Here is a 17,780-nt window from a genome sequence, read left to right as displayed (position 1 = left end):
AATTAAAGACTAGTTTTTATAACCTAATTAGACTACTTTATTGATTAAAAACTAATTTCGAACATAATAACATAAAAAACCTATGCATAATAAAGATAAAAATAACCCTGATACTCACGCAATAATAATATACCTACGTACCTAAAACAGGAATTTTTTCACAGATTAAACTCTTATAATTATTTCATAAAATGAAAATGTACTTTTGTGGTAGGTATGCAGCAGAAATCGATAAGTATTGATTGTGGCAGTGGGTATAATTAAAAAAATAATTAAGATATCGTTTTCCAAATAACTGGTCATCCGATTATTACGACAACAAGAATTAATATAAAATAATATTATTCTATATTTTTACACATATATAGGTAATTTTAATTATTCACAAACTAAAATTTATGAATAAATTCATAAATATAATGATTTATAATTTTGATTTGGTATTAGCCAATTTGTTTTATGATGTAAAAATCGCAAGCCTAACATAACCTAATCTAATATCGGTAAAGCACAAAACTATTAAACACCCCGCCGAAATGTGCATCATGTTTTGTCATTACTGATCAATGAGTAATAACTAATAAGAAGGTGAAAAACGATTTGCAATTTTCCCAACGTCTCTACTTACATATCTACACATCTACTTGTTCTTAAGCAATTGTCATTGGCTGTGGTTTTGTTATTTTCTGAATATCAACATTTGCACTTGTCGAAAAATCGTTTTATCGAGTTGGCAGGAACTGTCGAAAAAACTGTGAAAAACATACTTAAAAATGGAATATTGTGTATCAATTTAATTATTTATCGACCTAAAGGCACAACAATAACGAAAATACTTTATAATGATTACAAAACAAATGTAAAAAAGGATCGTGTAAAAACCAGATAACCGCAATTTTTGTTAAAATTCTAATGTTGGCAGTACCTATTTAATCTAGGAAATAATAATTACGAGTATAATATTATTATACGTCTTCTGCGTTCTGCGTACAACAATCCGTATAATAATAATAATATTATAACGTGTTTGGTTTTTTCTGATTTTCGTGGAACATATTATGTTGTCCACACTGTAGTATTCAACACTGAACACAAAATCTAATTATACGTTATTTTATTTTAACGTCTGCAATTTGTTACAACTCTTTGTCATTAACTCATAAATCGTAATTATTTAGTAATGTGCTAATGACGAATTGCCTACGCCATAAAAAAAATGTAGGTTCGCTTAAAATATAATATAATATCTAATAATAATTAATTAACAGTATTAACACAATACGCAAATGACGCATCAAAGTCTAGACATTTATCATTATTATTGAATTATATACCACATTTCTACGTCTAACGTTTTACTGTTTCACTGCAACGGCTGCGAAATCGTAACCCGTTGGTCCAGGCGATATCGTCAGCATTATATCAATGTAATTTGTACACGGAAATACGGAATCATACGAAAATCGGAAGGGTACGCTTATTATATTACTAAAATATATTATTAGGTATAATGCGTATCGTTGACGAGAGGAATAATATATTGGCAGGGGATCGTCCAAAAGGTTATATAGGTACCTATTAACATAAGATCGCTGCGGGCTACAGTAGGTAACTCTAACCCAGTAATTCACGGGAAATCCCTTTCTAAAGGAACTCTGCCGGCGAACAATGTGCATATAAATAATATAAATATAATAATATGTACGATGTACTAACAAATGATATTGATATTATAATATTATTTAGGTATGCGAACGGAATGATTCACCTATTATTATGCTCACACACGTTTTTTGGTTTAACAACGAATGCTTTATTTAAATTCTAGATTTTTGGAACATAAAAAATACAAATATACTTAAAGATCATTTTAAATAAGATTCATTTTAAGATGTTGCATATATTTTAATGTTTATACCTTAATACTATGGTAGTAAAATAAATTTAATATGTATTTTTCGTTTTTTTAATTTTTTTTTAAATTGTTGTGATTTTATATTCTATTAATAGAGGATACTGTGGTGATATATACAACAGTATTTTCAAATAAGAACCCTAATCCAATCCTCCCTTACATAGTTATATTATACATTATTTGGTAGTTAGTTTACCATTGTTTTAAAAATGTGAAGTATCTGATTCAAAATTTGAACGAATATTTTTTCACGTATAATGTTTATGTTATAATAATGTATAACAGTTTTATATTTTAAAAAATTGGTGTTTTAAATTGCGGTTTATCGAGAAATTTAAATCACTGACTTCTCCCGATATTCACATAATCGTATTAATTGAATGTACTTTATACTGAATACAATTAAAAAATAAAATACTAACATTCAAAACTATTGAAGTTAGTTAAATAACATGATTTTACTGAGCTCAGCATCTGGCCCATTAGCTCAGTTGGTTAGAGCGTCGTGCTAATAACGCGAAGGTCGTGGGTTCGATCCCCCCATGGGCCAACGATTTTTTGCTGTATTTTCACGTCATGTTCCAATAAGTAAATATTTTTCATGAAAATTACATTTTTTTCTTCAAAATATTTGCTTTTTATTTCTTAAATTTTTATTCTCTTTTTTCTCTATTTTTTTACACTATGAACATTAGTAATTTTTCTTTTACAAAAAAGGTACCTGTTTATCCATATTAATTTTTATTGTACATTTTAAATTAGTACCTAGGTTTAATTTCAAATTTAAAATAATCAAAATTGTTGGTTTTATTGTTTACTTAATTTTAAATATTAGTGAATACTGCAGGATATAGTGTTAAGCCGGAATGGTTATATTATAATAGTTACTATATGCTGATAACATTGGTATCGATATGGCATAATATATACGTATAGGTATCTAAACCTCGTAGAAACGCTATGCCTATTTGGTATCATAAATTATCTATTCTATTCCTATTATCAAAAGAAAGTCAAAATAATTTTGTATTCAAATTTACGTAGAACATTTTTTTTTTTTACTGTATTGCACCAATTATTGAAAATAACAAAATATACTAAGTATATATTTTTAAACCACCGCAAAATCTTTACAAGTACAGTAAGGTTTTATAATACATAGAATATTATTTTACGATTAAAACATGAAAAAAATAGGACAATCCTGTATAAAACAGAACGTTGACCATACATAGACAATTTATAATATTACATGTTAAGGAACGGCTAAGGCCTATAGAAAAGCTTTTTCTGTCAACACTATTTTTCGAGTCCGGATTTTTTTTATGGAAATTCTCAACGAAATGTCAAACTTGTGTAGATATAATAAAATGTACAGCACCAACATATATTCTTGATTAAAATGGAAATTTCGTTGACATTTTGGATGGTATAAATATTATTATTGTACAACTAATATTTAAATATACATGGAAAACAAATAACTAAAATAAATATAGTGACACAAGTTGTAATTTTTAGAAAAGTTTCGAATTTTAAGTAGGACAACTTTGAAAAATTTCAAATAAGGATTTGAAAAACAAATAAAATAAAACAAAATATCTTATTTATTATGTGCTTTGATGGTATTATAATATTTTCGTTTGGTGACCATTCGTTAGAAAACAAAGACAATTTTATAATTTCTGTTTTTTTTTGCATTTATTCTACACGAATGATTTACTTACTTACTTATTTAAACTTAGAAAACTTTTTTATTTTTGATTGCGCATTTCATTTCGTTTTTATTTTTATGTATAAAATACAGCTTACTTTGTTGGTGTTATCAGAGAGAAAAAAATTCGCGTCGAGCAATATTGTGTGAATTCGTTTTACGAGGGAATTGTAACATTAATATTAATGTTTAGATATTATCCAATCAGTATAATTTAAAGTGTTATGTATGTATTATGTATTTAAAGTTTATTTTTTATTTTCCAACGGACGAATTGTCGGTAATGTTTGCAAATCAAATATAATTAAAATATTTGTAATTATTTTTTTTTATTTACTGTTGTGACTGTATTATAACCAATTAATTAAATAATTATAAACAAGAGCTACCTATTGAAAACGAACAAAAATATAATATTAACTGAACTGTCTAGCAGAGCGTGGACGTTTGTCCCATCAGACTTAAAATAATTTTTTATTTGTACCTATATGTGCCTATTGAATGACTGAATGTGTTGTGACGAAATGTAATAAGAAAATAAAATGATTATATTAACGTCATTCACAATTTAACACTTTTGAACTGATCGTCATTATTTTCATTTGACTTAAATAATAATAATAATATTTTATTCAAAGGAAATAGTAATTTTAAATTACTAATAATACATAGGTATTATTTAAATTTAATAAGCACGATAAAAAAATTAAAAAAACAATTAAGTGACAATTAATGAATAATACAAATAAATAATAATAGTGATTTTAATAATAAATAGATTTATAGGATAATGTAAGTGAATAATTAAATCATTATTGAAATATACATCATAAAATGCCGATAATGATTTATTAAAAAAATTAAGATTTGGTTATTAAATTTCCAGCAGACATTAACGCATTTGATGGTGAATTTAACATATAATATTTTGTCCTAGAATATTTTTTTTAAAAATAAGATACGTAATTCGACTATTTTTGTTTTGTTTTGTTTTTTTTTTGATTTTTCTTAAGTTAATATTTTGCAATAATTCAAAAGTATATACTTAAAAATATGGTTTTAATTTGTAAATGTAAGGAAAATTCCAAAAATTATAATTTTAATAAATTAATTTTTAAAGGAACAGTGATTACTGATTATACCTATAGTATACTTGGTGATATATCCTGTATATTATAATGAATATTGTCGAATTTCGATAGACATTAATACACTGTTTATCTAGAATATAATATATTAAACTGAAAAATTGTCAAATTCTTTAAATGATATGTCATAATATATAGAGGATTAATGAGTTATGTTTGTAATGTACCATAGGTCACGGATCCATGATGCACATGTTAACCATATTTTATTTAAGCGTAACGATAAGATGAGTTTACTGCAAAACGGATTATAATAATACGTAAATATATTAATATTACATGTGACAGTTATTCATCTTCGGACATTTTAAACAAATTGAATTTGATGAGTGGTACAATTCATATTTAAATTACCATCAGCGCGAATACAACAAACTGTAGTCTAGTATACACGTATTCGTGTTTAAATCACCAGATAAGCGATGGCGCATTAAAATAATATATAATTTATATTTTAATGCTTTCCAAAAAGTTCATGATTTTTATGTATCAAAAATGGTCTACTATATTCGAGACTATATTGCAGAGTATTCTAAATCAATTATAATTAAGTATTGTATAAGTGCTTTGAAATCAACTTGTAGACTACTAATTTATTAAATTATTTTAGTATTGCGAATTTATAATTGCTTTATTCCAGTTTTTATAGGGACTGCAGTAATGTATTCATTATTTTTCATATTGATAATTATTAATTGCTATTATTACTTGCCAAAATCACATATTGAATATGTCAATGCTCATCATAATAATGTATAATTTTGTTCACTGAATATTCTATACAGATACAAGATCTGAAGGGATGTCCAGTCATCAAATAAATATTCTCAAGCACTAGAAAATAATCATGTGATCTGTCATAGCTGATATACTTTTAATATCTTAAAGAAGAAGCTTTTGAGCTATATATATAAGTAGTTTATTTCTATATACTTCCGAATTTCTTTAGGGCAATCCATTAAATACGTATGCTTTTACTACTTCTTATTTTAAACCTAAAAATCCTTACATATTGAAAATACATAATTGAAATTCTTTTAACATTTATCGTTAAATATATTAATAACGCTGTACATATAAATTAATACTAAAATTATTCTATATTTAATACTAACCTATCATCTAATTTGGTATCCAAAAAACATAAATATCATCATAACTACCTCATTAATTTTTTTTTTTTATATATATACAAATATATGTATATTTATATACTATATAACTATTTATATTTTATAACTATTTCAAATTAATTGATTTACATAATATTCTTGTTATCTAATTTTTTATTTTCATTTTGGAGATGTAATAACTTTTGGTTTAAAACTCACTCCGCTATGAATCTAATAAATAAATGAAATACATTAGATATATTGGCCAATATATCGATAATTTATAATAATAATAACAACAATAAAACATTATTTTATTAAATCATTACATTAGGTACTTATATGTATTATATGTATAGGTATATATTTCTAAAAACGTACTTTGGTTTTTATTTTGTTGGATAAATATAAATTGTATTAAATTTGTACTGTATACTAAATAATAATCATATAACTCATAATATACAACATATATACAACATGGCAATCAGCACTATATTTTTCTTATTTATTTTCAAATAATAATAATAAATCCAAAAACCAAAAATATTATAAAACTACTTACAAAATCTATATCTATATTTTAAAATGTAAAATTAAGAAATTGCCTTCAGGTAGTAGGTAATCATCAAAATAATTAAATTAGAATTATGCTTGTTTTTTTAAAAAAATTTAAGAATTTTTTTTCAGAAGTGTTGTATGTGTTCTTCAATAAACGAATCAACTTGTATGTATAATATATGCGCAGAGAGCGTGATAGCTCGTCCCAACTGAATCACAAACATTCGGGGATGGTATATTGAAAATAATAAATATAATATATGCACTGGTCGTGTTATAGTATTATTGTAGCGAAACATGATATTAATTTTTAATTAAATCTTGGTAACAATAAGAAAAATTGATTGATGAAATCTACAAATACTATAGTGATATGACGGTTTGGCGATGAAAATTTTAAATCGATATAATTTCATAATGATATTGTATACACTTATAGTAACACATATTTAGTATATAACTGCCTATCAATATTGAAATATTTCATATCATTGTAATAATAACGTCCATATTTTATTTATTTAATTTTGTTTTTGGGCAATATTTTGTAGAGTGTAGAGTATACTAATGTAAGTATTATAAACTATTATATACCTAAAATATTAAAGTGTAAATCGTTTATTTTTGTATTGTTATTAAAAAATGAGGAGTGAACATGATCAATTATAATATTAATTATTAACAATAAAACTCAGATTATGCAGCTGCTTTACTGTCAACATAACATTGTAGTCAACATAATTAATTACGATTAATATATATATATAATTACAATACTAGTAATCACATAATACAAGTTTTTAATTTAAGGGTACTCGGGGGTGTAGTGTGACGTCACACCAGTATTTTGTGAATAAAAATTTAAAATGCTAAGTCTGATGCTAAAAATAAAAAAAAAATATTATGTAAACACAACTTGTTAGATATTTTATAAAATCGTACATCATTAATTAAAGTCAATATTTTGAAGTGTTATTGTGCTTGCGTGACGAACTCAGACTTTACAACAAGATTACGATTTACGATTGTCAATATTATTGTTCAATTAAATATATTCAACAAAGTTTATAAAATTAGATATGATTATTAATGTGATAACTGTTTCTCTTGTTATTGTACTAAATATTTTTTTTATATTTATATCATATCTTTGTACAAAAAAAAAAAAATCGTGAACGACAGATGTGTCCGCGATGCACTCCAAAACTATACAACTGATTTTTTTTATTTATGAACACGATTAGTGTGTTGAAGAAGAAACACATTGGTAGTACCTCGATGTCTAATTAAATTTAATAGATCTCTACATCATTACGTTTGAGTCTACGTGGTGAATTTTTCGGGATAGTGGCAGTAAACGTGTTAGATCTTAGTGTTTTTTTTATGTGCATGTTTAATATTTAAATATGAAAAATATTTTTCACTCACTTTTGGTTGTACTCGCAGAGTGATCAACAATGAAAACGAGTTCGAGAAGCCAACTGTGTTGAGAAGATTGAACTCATTTTCGCTACCGTTTAGCTTTCCACCAACGGTACGCACGCGGTCACCCGGCGCAATCAGTTCTGTAACCCCTGTATGTACGTTAAATAGATTAAAGTGTGGTATTAAATTTTTAGTTTTTTGAACAATTTTTCAGGAAACATAAAATTATTACACTAATACTAATTACCGTCACACGAGAAGTCGTTGCACTTTCGCATTTCCTTGTTATGTCCTTGCCCGCATTTCAGACAACGTCGAAACCGATACTGCAGGCCAGTGTCACATGATACGTTGCACGCCGACCAATCACTCCAGTCACCCCATCCTAAATAATAATAATAATAAACAAAATTAAAACTATGAGTAACATGAATTAGAGTACAATTTTACAGAAGAAAAGTTTTAAAAAAGTTAATAGTTTTTAAGATAACAATATGAGTATTTCCGTTAAAATAATCTCCCTGCAGTATAATATACAAATATATATACCTACATGTAAACTAATCGCGAGCTTCCAATATAATTAAATAATTAACATACTAAAATACTGAATAAAGTGACAACCGATATTTACTCTCTTTAATTGACATTTGTGCTTAATTATATATAATATATATAATATATTATAAAATAATAATAATAATATATATACATATGTATATGTTTTTACTTATATTTAGAATATTTAAACATTCAATATAGCAGCCAAAAAAAATAATATATATTAAATAGAAACTAATATATTTCAGAAGTTGAATACATTTTCTAATTTCTATTGCCAAAATACAATTTAATTAACTTTTATGAAAACGAGATGGTCGATATAAAATGACTATATTATTTTAGTTTATTATGAAAAAAAGTATTATGCACTTTGTTATTAAAAAAAAAAAGTGGAAAATATAAATATTTTTAACACAATAAAATCGAGACATTTCATTTAATAGGTACTTTATATAGTAAAATACGTTGCATGAAGAAAAATAGATTTTATAATTTATGTTTTTAACTAAGTATTAAAAATAAATAAAAGGTAAATATAAAAAGAAGTGGATGAGTTCAATTTTAATTAAATTAAATATAATTAAATTTAAATGATAAAAAAAAAAATTTTAAATTTTAAATTTTAATGATACGGCATTATTACGATAAAAATTATTCTGGCCAGAAGCGTTTGTCAGACTACACCACTAAATATACTCTATAATGTGAATTTTAGTATTAAAATAATTAAATAGTATTTTACTATTGTAATATTACAGAATTTTGACTTAATTTTTTCCAAAAACATTGTATATATTTAAATATACTATAAGTATTTAACTATTGCTATACGTCAATGTATATTTTTAGCACATAAAATTAATGTAAAAAACTTTTGAGTTATTACCACCTTACGTACTACAATTAATAAAATTAATTCATTGTATAAATAGGTAGGTAATACCTTGAAATTAATCTAAATTTTACTTATTCAGAAATTTTAATTGTATATAGTAAAATGTATTAGGTATATACGTAAATATTTTAAGTTCGCAAGTAAAATGTTTTTAGACTATAGTAAAATGCACCGTTAATACGTATATAAGTAATTTCTTCAAAATTTCAACTTAAAATGCTTATAAAAATAATATTGTCTTTGTATTTTTTTTTTTTTTTTGATTCCAGTATGAATTACTTATGATGAATAATGTATTATATTTTTAAACTTAAGTTATAAAAACTGAAAATTGTAAATAAAAAATATTGTGGATATAATAGATTGTTGAAATTTTTAAATTGTATTCAAGTATTCATAGCTAACAATTTTTTTTTTATTGACATTTATAAAAAAAACTATGAAAATATTAAATTTGTCGAAAAGAGCAAATCTTCTTATATAAAATAATAATATAAAATTTAATAACAAAAAAAAAAAATCTAATTTTTTTCAAAAATTGATATTGATTTGTGAATTTTTATAAATTACTATTTTTCATCATTTTTTTTTATTTTTCACGTTGGTTTTTAAAAAATTACTAGAATTTTTAATTTTGACCCCTCTTAGTACCAATTAAATTTTCTAAATCCTACTAAAATAACCACTCCTAAAGACAAAATTGAAGCATTTTTATTAGTCAAAAATTTGATAATAGAAAGAAAAAAATACATTTCGTTGTAAAATTAATATATCATTCATGCCACCCACAATCTAAAATCATTGTTTTATGTAATTTAACAAAAAAGATGCATATGCATGAAACATAAACAATATTATAAGTAATTATCTATAATAGTCAATAATAATATATTTTAGAGAAATAACTGCACTGCAGTTGGCTTGGACCAAATGGCTAAATGGATTATTATCTTCATACTCGAAAGAAATGATAAATTATTCGAAAAACAATTCGGTGCAGAGCTCAGTAGTTCACTAAAAAACGGTTAACGTTTTGTTTAAAAACAAGCTATTATACTATAAATACAGTATAATATACTTATTCATCGTAAACGTTTTTCGCAATTATTCGCTATTTTCTGGAAAACCACTGAGGGGAAATTCAAAAAAATAAAATAAAATAATACTTTTAAGGTAAATGCCATATTTGTGTTCAGTTTCCAATCTAGAAAAGTGCTGTATGGAACTTTTTGAGTTTTTTACTACCCCCAAAAGTGTTTTCAGAAGGAAACCAGTAAAGAAAAAAAAAACATATCTTTGTAAATCTAATATTTCTCTCAGCTCTTCTTAGAACAAGTTATACTAATATCTTTTACATTTTTTTATACACCTACTAAAGAAACATGGCTATGTTTTATTGCCTATGATTTTAAGATCTGTACGAATTTAATGTCATGTATACTTTCAATGTTAATATATTTATATAAATAACAGTCTTATCGTACACGTAAAATCAGATTAGCAAAGGATTTAACGGTAAATAAAAATAAACTTTAGAGATACCTACTCGCTGAGACAGTTGGATATAAGCCAATAAGATGTATAATTTTGTAATACAATTTTGTATAGATAAGATAAACCAAATAGTTTACAAGTTTACAAGACAATCCAAACAATTAAACTTGGTAAATAAATTAATACAAAATTAATATTTATCGAGTAATTTAGTGTTATATTTTTGAGTATAAAAATACACGAGAGTATTCAATAGACATTTCATAATATATAATTAACATAACCTATTATACCTATTGTGTGATTTATATTCTTGTGTAAAATGCAAGACTAATTTTGCCATGGCCGTACAGAGTATGTACTTACTTATACTAGGGTGACCATAGGTTTAACCTAATCCAGGATTGTCCTGTTTTTCGTAGTATTTATAATATATATAAGTACTAAGTAGCGTATTTTTATTATAGTTTCATGTTTTGATTATCAATATATATTTTACTCATTGCAAAAAAATAGTGTCTTGCTTCTTTTTTAAATATATGGTCACTTTTACCTATACCACCTATACCTACTCAACTGGTCAGCTGACAGCTACTGATACTTTCAACAGAAATTGATCATTTTTTATAATGACGTCATTGAGTATTTTTAAAGGGTACCTATTTCAATATAATAACAAACTTTGTAATTTTAATATTATTTTTATTTTTATAATTTTACATATTTTTAATATTTTTATTTTTATTAATGACGTTTTGTGACAACCCAAAATAGATAATATAGCTTCACCTGGCAAAATGTTATTTTCCCGAAAAATTAACTGCAAATAATGTTAAGACTGAAAATATTGTTACTATTATTTGAGGGGGAGGGTAGAAATTGTATTTTAATAAAACAAAAAATTATCGTTATTTGTAAAATAGTTAAATTAATACTTTGCTACAGTAATATTCTAATCCATTTATTGCTTTGAATTCGAATTTGCAAATTGTGTAAAATAAACCGACTATACCTTCACAATACATAATAGATTTTGAACCCATTTTAACCATGCATATTTCGACACAACCATCACTAACACTTGACTGCGGTTGATGTAATTTCGATTTTACCCTTGGCATTTAACTGCCTTACCCATAGAGGGGTTTCAGTTCGAACAAATGCTGACCGCTGACAAACACCGCCGTTAAACGTTAAACAACTGACTTCGTTGAATTGTACATCAAATATGTTGTTTACAAACATTTTAGAAATCGGATCGATGAAATGCATGTCTTACGTCATATAGTTACCACTTTGACGGTTACGTAAAATACGTACGATCGATAAAGTGTATAGAGATGAATTTTAAGGGTCCGTAATACTATAAATATAATATATACATATATTTAAACTAAAACGTAGTACAATTATACGCAGGAGCGCAAAAATAATCGGTGTAAAGTATAGGAAATATTATAAATTAATGAACCTATATGAAAGTACTTAAAATAACGAAAAATAAAAAAATAATGCTTTATACGTCATTCAACCACGTTATGTAATATAAATAATTTATAAAACATAGGTAGTGTATCATTGCAAAAAATTGGATCACTGCGAATCTTTTCAATCTTGTTTTATTAATACGTCATGTAAATTCATGAAAAGTGAGTGCACTGGCACACATATTTTATATAATAATAATGATTACCTATACCGATTATGCACTGCAACTGCACATTTATGTTCATATAATATTATTATAAATGTGTATACATTCAGAATAATCGTATCATCAGCGGACAAACGTGCATAGTAGTAAAATAATAGTCTATTTTTTTTCAGCCTAATCGAAAAAGTGTTATGAAAGATTTAACTTTTTGTTTCATACCTACCCCAGCAATGGACAAACAGAAAGTATAAGATTGCATTTAATATTATAAAACAAAAATCCAGAAATAATAAAAAAAAATAGGTAATAATACTATATGAATAATAAATATTTTATAATAATATTATACTATACCGATACCTATCATCTTTCGAGCACAGCGGTGTACTCGCACTTATTATAATACCAGCTCTGATTATGAAATGTTGAAGGATTTAATCTCTTCCTTCCCATTATTAAAGAAGGATTATAATATTATATCTTTTTAAGTAATACGCCGAATAATATTCTAATACAGGTTGTAATTGTTCGTTATCGAATATTATTTTATTTAATCGTTGCTTTTATATACGTACACAATCAATACATACACGGAACGGATATGATAATACGTTACTTATAAAATATAAATTATAATACATATTAGATATTATTGTAATAAATACTTTAATGTTGTGTATTTTTAACAATATTCGTTTCTCATTTATAGTGTATAGGTATGTATATATATAATGTGGTGTGTGTGTGTGTGTGTGTGTGTGTGTGTGTGTATAGTAGATAGGTACTCATAAATACGTTTGAGCGATTCACTTTGGTTAAGCATTAAAAGCACGAGATATGAGATAAAATGTTGGGTACGAATAAAAATAACTTTAAACGTAACCTGACGGTCTAAATGGTAGTTCGTAGAAAGACCGAGGAAAAAAAGTAACGTTAAGAAATCATTTTTAGGGTGTGTGCGCGTAAGACAATAATGTACGTATTATGATGGTATGGTATATGGTGAATGAGGTATAGTCATCATTTTCCCACAGTATACATTTTATTTAGCTAAACAGAATATACGTAAAAGCACGTTTTGTTGTATTGCTATTACCTACAGTACTGCAATGTACATTTCACGGTAATCCCACATGCAGCGTACGTTGTATTTGTATACAATAAATAAAAGTAAACAAACGTGGTACCTAGATACTTTTGTGCTCATATTTTGAGGTTATCAACCTAACACATGTTGAGAGGATTGAGGAAGAGTCTTTCCATCTATATTTAAGTGGAAGCTTTGAATTTTTTACATTATTACTTATATATATTTATATATATATATATATATATAGGTATATATGTATATATTAGAGTGTACTAAATAATCAACTTGCACTAATTACCCAAATTAATATATGTTAAAAACGCTTATGTTATAATATAATTTTAGAATTAAATTAGGATAATCGGTGATATTTGAATTTACGAAGATAAAGCGAATGATAAATCTCTCTTCGCCTCCCTTCATATCTTTCCATACATCACTCGGCACAAGAACTAGCGCTACTCCGACAGAAGTTTTAAATGAATAAATTAGAATCTAATCGATGCATTATATATCAAATGTACGAATAAATAAGCGACGGACAAATTTATAACTGTTAGTGTTCACATTATAAAAATATTTAATAGTTAGTACAAAAAGCAAAAAGTTTTTAACTGTCGAAAACTACAACACAACTGCAACTTAGTGATTGGGCTTTACGGTCTTGACGTCACCTGTTATTAATCGACAAATTTACCTAAGCTTAGATCAAACTTGGGCTCGATTAGGTACTATAATTTATATTGTCGCGGGTCGAGTTTAAACCTGACAAATGTATTGTCTACGAATAATAACGGTTAAATAGTTCGAACAACTCGTATTATCTCGCAAAATTGGTTAAAATCGTTATCTCAAAACTCCACCAACGTTGCTACACGTTGCCGATAGTATAACAATAATTGATTAGAAACGAGAAGACGTTTTGAATTTCAATTGATCGCGATTATTATTAACGTACCCAAGATTATGTACTCGTACTTTTTCTTTTCAGATAATCCATTTGTAATCTTATTCGGTTACAATTTGGACAATTCGATAATATTATCCATGAAGTGCTTACAGTATATTATCTATGTGTATTTTGTCAAATATCTACTCAAATAATATCATTTTCTTCTTCACCACAAAAGTTACGCGTATACGACGTGTGTATACGTTTGCATATAAATATTGCTCATTTTTCATAAATTATAATATGCTGAAACGATTAAATGATTATAATACATAAGTTCACGAGTTGGTTCAGGAGAACGTTGTATTGTATGTATTGTTACTTCAATTATTATGATGGAATAAAAACAGTGCTCTAAAATGGCTTTACTGTCGTTAAAATGCACACAAGCACTGTTTGCTCAATATACTTCTTCTGCAAATCCCCAGAACGAATTATTAATAATCGCACTTCATAGTACTTATTTATACAATAACTCAAACGGAAATGTACAAATTGAAAACGATATATTATAACAGTTGAAAGTCAGAGAAAGGTTATTATTATAAATTATAATGCATTGCTTTTACAAAAAGTTTGTTTTAATTTATCATCAATAAAGTTTGTTATCCTAACAGTGAATAAATAAATTAGCAATTACTTTAACTTATTATTATTTCCTGTACTCCTGTGTATGCTAGGACATTATTAATGTTTTTACCAGTTTATTATTTTATACATTACCTATATGTAATATACCCTAAACATATATATATATTTTAATTTTATATAGTGTATTTATTTAAGTTCTCTCAAAATTTTAATAAATAACGAATTTACATTAGTTAACCTACCTACCAAAAAAAAAAAAAAAAAAATTGTCAGTGAAGTTTTTTAAATTTTTAATATGATATACCCCAATAAGATAAAATATCACGAATAATAAAATGTATAAATATTATACAGTTAAAAAGTACTTATACAGCATACAATATAGGTAAATTATTATTATTTAACATAATATGTTTAATGAATTAAATTCAGTTTTATTTGCTAGTAAATCTTACATAAGAATAAAATTAAAATAATAATTATCAAACAAAGTATGACAGTACAAAAAAGCATCTTAAAATAGTCGTAACTGTATAAAAGTAATATGCATATTATATTTTTGTTACCGACTGTCGATGTCCGGAATCAGTAATGACTAGTCAATATTAACAGTGGCAAATTAGGTAAGGCAATGTTGACAATGGCTAGACTATATATAAAATGATTACATTTGATAGTCAATGTGGGTTATATTTAATTTTCAATTACTAAATTATTACTTAAATCGACTAAACCAAGTATTATTATCATAAAAGTATAATATTTTATTTATTTTCTCAAGATAAACTATGCTTAACTTCAAATTATATATAATATTTTAGCTGATCGACAAGCACATGATTATTTTGACATTTTGTTTTACAATTGACACCTTTGATACTTCTAACTCTTGGCAATATTGTTATGCCCTAAAAGCCTAGAAAATATCAATAGATGACACTGGCTAAACTTATTAGTCAAATATGGAAATAAACATTGATTAACCACAATAACTGGTGGGTATACCGGCGTTACTGACATTACCTAGTTATTACCACTATTGCCGAATTTACCGAAAATATAAAGAATACAATAATAATATATTATATTATGATCTTACACATAACGATTGGTTGTAAATAATTAAACAGATATTGTAATGTAAACATTTTTACAAAAGTAAAAATCATTTAATGAAAATTATTCAATAAAACGATAAATATTAATAACATGATCGAGTTTTAAATACAATTACATTTTAATATTTATACCTAATATTTTTTTCTAACGACTCATTTTTTTGTATTTATGAATACAAAAAATCCATTTCTAATAAAGCGTTTCTTTTCGAAAAATTCAAGTACATATTGTACAGAATTCACAAACTACTAATTGTCACAATAATTGTGTACAATTAATAATTATAGACATTATAAAATAACATCATGTTGATTTGAACATTTAACTTAACTTTAATTTATTGTTTTGATAATGTGCGATATTTCTTACCATTCCGTTTCAAGGGCGTCATTTCAATGTTTTTTTTTGGTACGCATAAATATTGAGCAGGCCACTGTTTATTTTTTTCTTGACATATTTGACATTATTCATACTTTAGTAGTATAATCATAATTATTAACACAATTAAAATAAAGTAAAATGACATAATACAAGCCGTAAGCAGTGAAAAAGCTATAAATGTCTAAATTAAATACAAATTGAAACTTCAACAGTCAAATTAAATAAAAACAATTAACAATATAAAGCAATACAATAGATATGCACAGATTAAAATCAGTATAATTTGTGGTTACTAGTAATAATCATACAACGGTTGTTTTGTGATTATAAAGATGGGATCAATCAATCAATTATCAACTTTCATAATATTTAGGTACATATTAATTTATTATTTTAATATAATTATATAAATATAATTTTTTTTTTGTGATATGGCCGAGCGGGCCATATGCATGTGCCTTGCGGGCCAAAAATTACAATTTAGAATTTTAGGTACGCAAATGTATACCCCGCGTACCGCAAATGACGCCCCTGTTCCGTTTGTTGTATTAGATACATATAATAAATATAATGCACGTTGCATTTAAACAATAAAGTTAATTTTATTGTAACGTGGATACCAAATGTATATTTTAGTTTGAGTATGTCAATTGAAGTTGAGTAAAAATTAACATTTTACTTGATAATTTTTGATCGATAAAAATACATCATTAATATATATATATTATATTATTATATTATTATAATATACATATATATTATAACATCAAGAGAAGTATTATTCGTGTTCATTATATTTGTCTTAAGTACAATTATTATACATAATATTATTATAGGTAAATAAATCGTTGTACTAGGTATGGAACTTGTTCATATCCTGAAGTATTGAAGTATTCTAAACCAGTGGCGCAAACAGGATTTATTCAAAGGGATGTCCAGGAAAATTTTTTATTTATTATACATTGTTTTTCTGTTTTCTGGGTAACTTTAAAAATATAAAATTAAAATAAACATTATGGCATGAGCCAAGGGGGCGGGGGTCCGCACCCGGGGTCACTCTCCTAGGTTCACCACTGTAATCTAAACTATTTAAAATGTTTAAAATATTATTTTTTGAAGCCTTACGACAGTCAGTTAACAGAACCAGTCATTGCTATATTATATG

The 17,780-nt window shown here is 25.5% G+C and overlaps 1 protein-coding gene and 1 non-coding gene across 2 annotated transcripts in view; one reads left to right on the top strand and one right to left on the bottom strand.

The window, feature by feature from the left end:
• Positions 1-17,780, bottom strand: part of LOC114128601 (uncharacterized) — a 134,167-nt gene that overhangs the window by 52,154 nt on the left and 64,233 nt on the right. Inside the window, exons 3-4 of the mRNA XM_050200460.1 lie at positions 8,123-8,260; positions 7,879-8,024 (exon numbers count right to left, since the gene is read on the bottom strand). Of these exons, the coding sequence (XP_050056417.1) occupies positions 7,879-8,024; positions 8,123-8,260 (284 nt within the window). The remainder of the gene's footprint in view (positions 1-7,878; positions 8,025-8,122; positions 8,261-17,780) is intronic.
• On the top strand, positions 2,392-2,465 carry Trnai-aau (transfer RNA isoleucine (anticodon AAU)). Its single transcript has one exon. It is a non-coding gene; the product is annotated as a tRNA-Ile (tRNA).

Source organism: Aphis gossypii, chromosome 2 (genome assembly GCF_020184175.1).
Source record: "Aphis gossypii isolate Hap1 chromosome 2, ASM2018417v2, whole genome shotgun sequence".
Classification (NCBI taxonomy): Eukaryota; Metazoa; Arthropoda; class Insecta; order Hemiptera; family Aphididae; genus Aphis; species Aphis gossypii.
The sequence above is the reverse complement of the archived record's forward strand: the minus strand, read 5'-3'. Positions and strand labels throughout refer to the sequence as shown.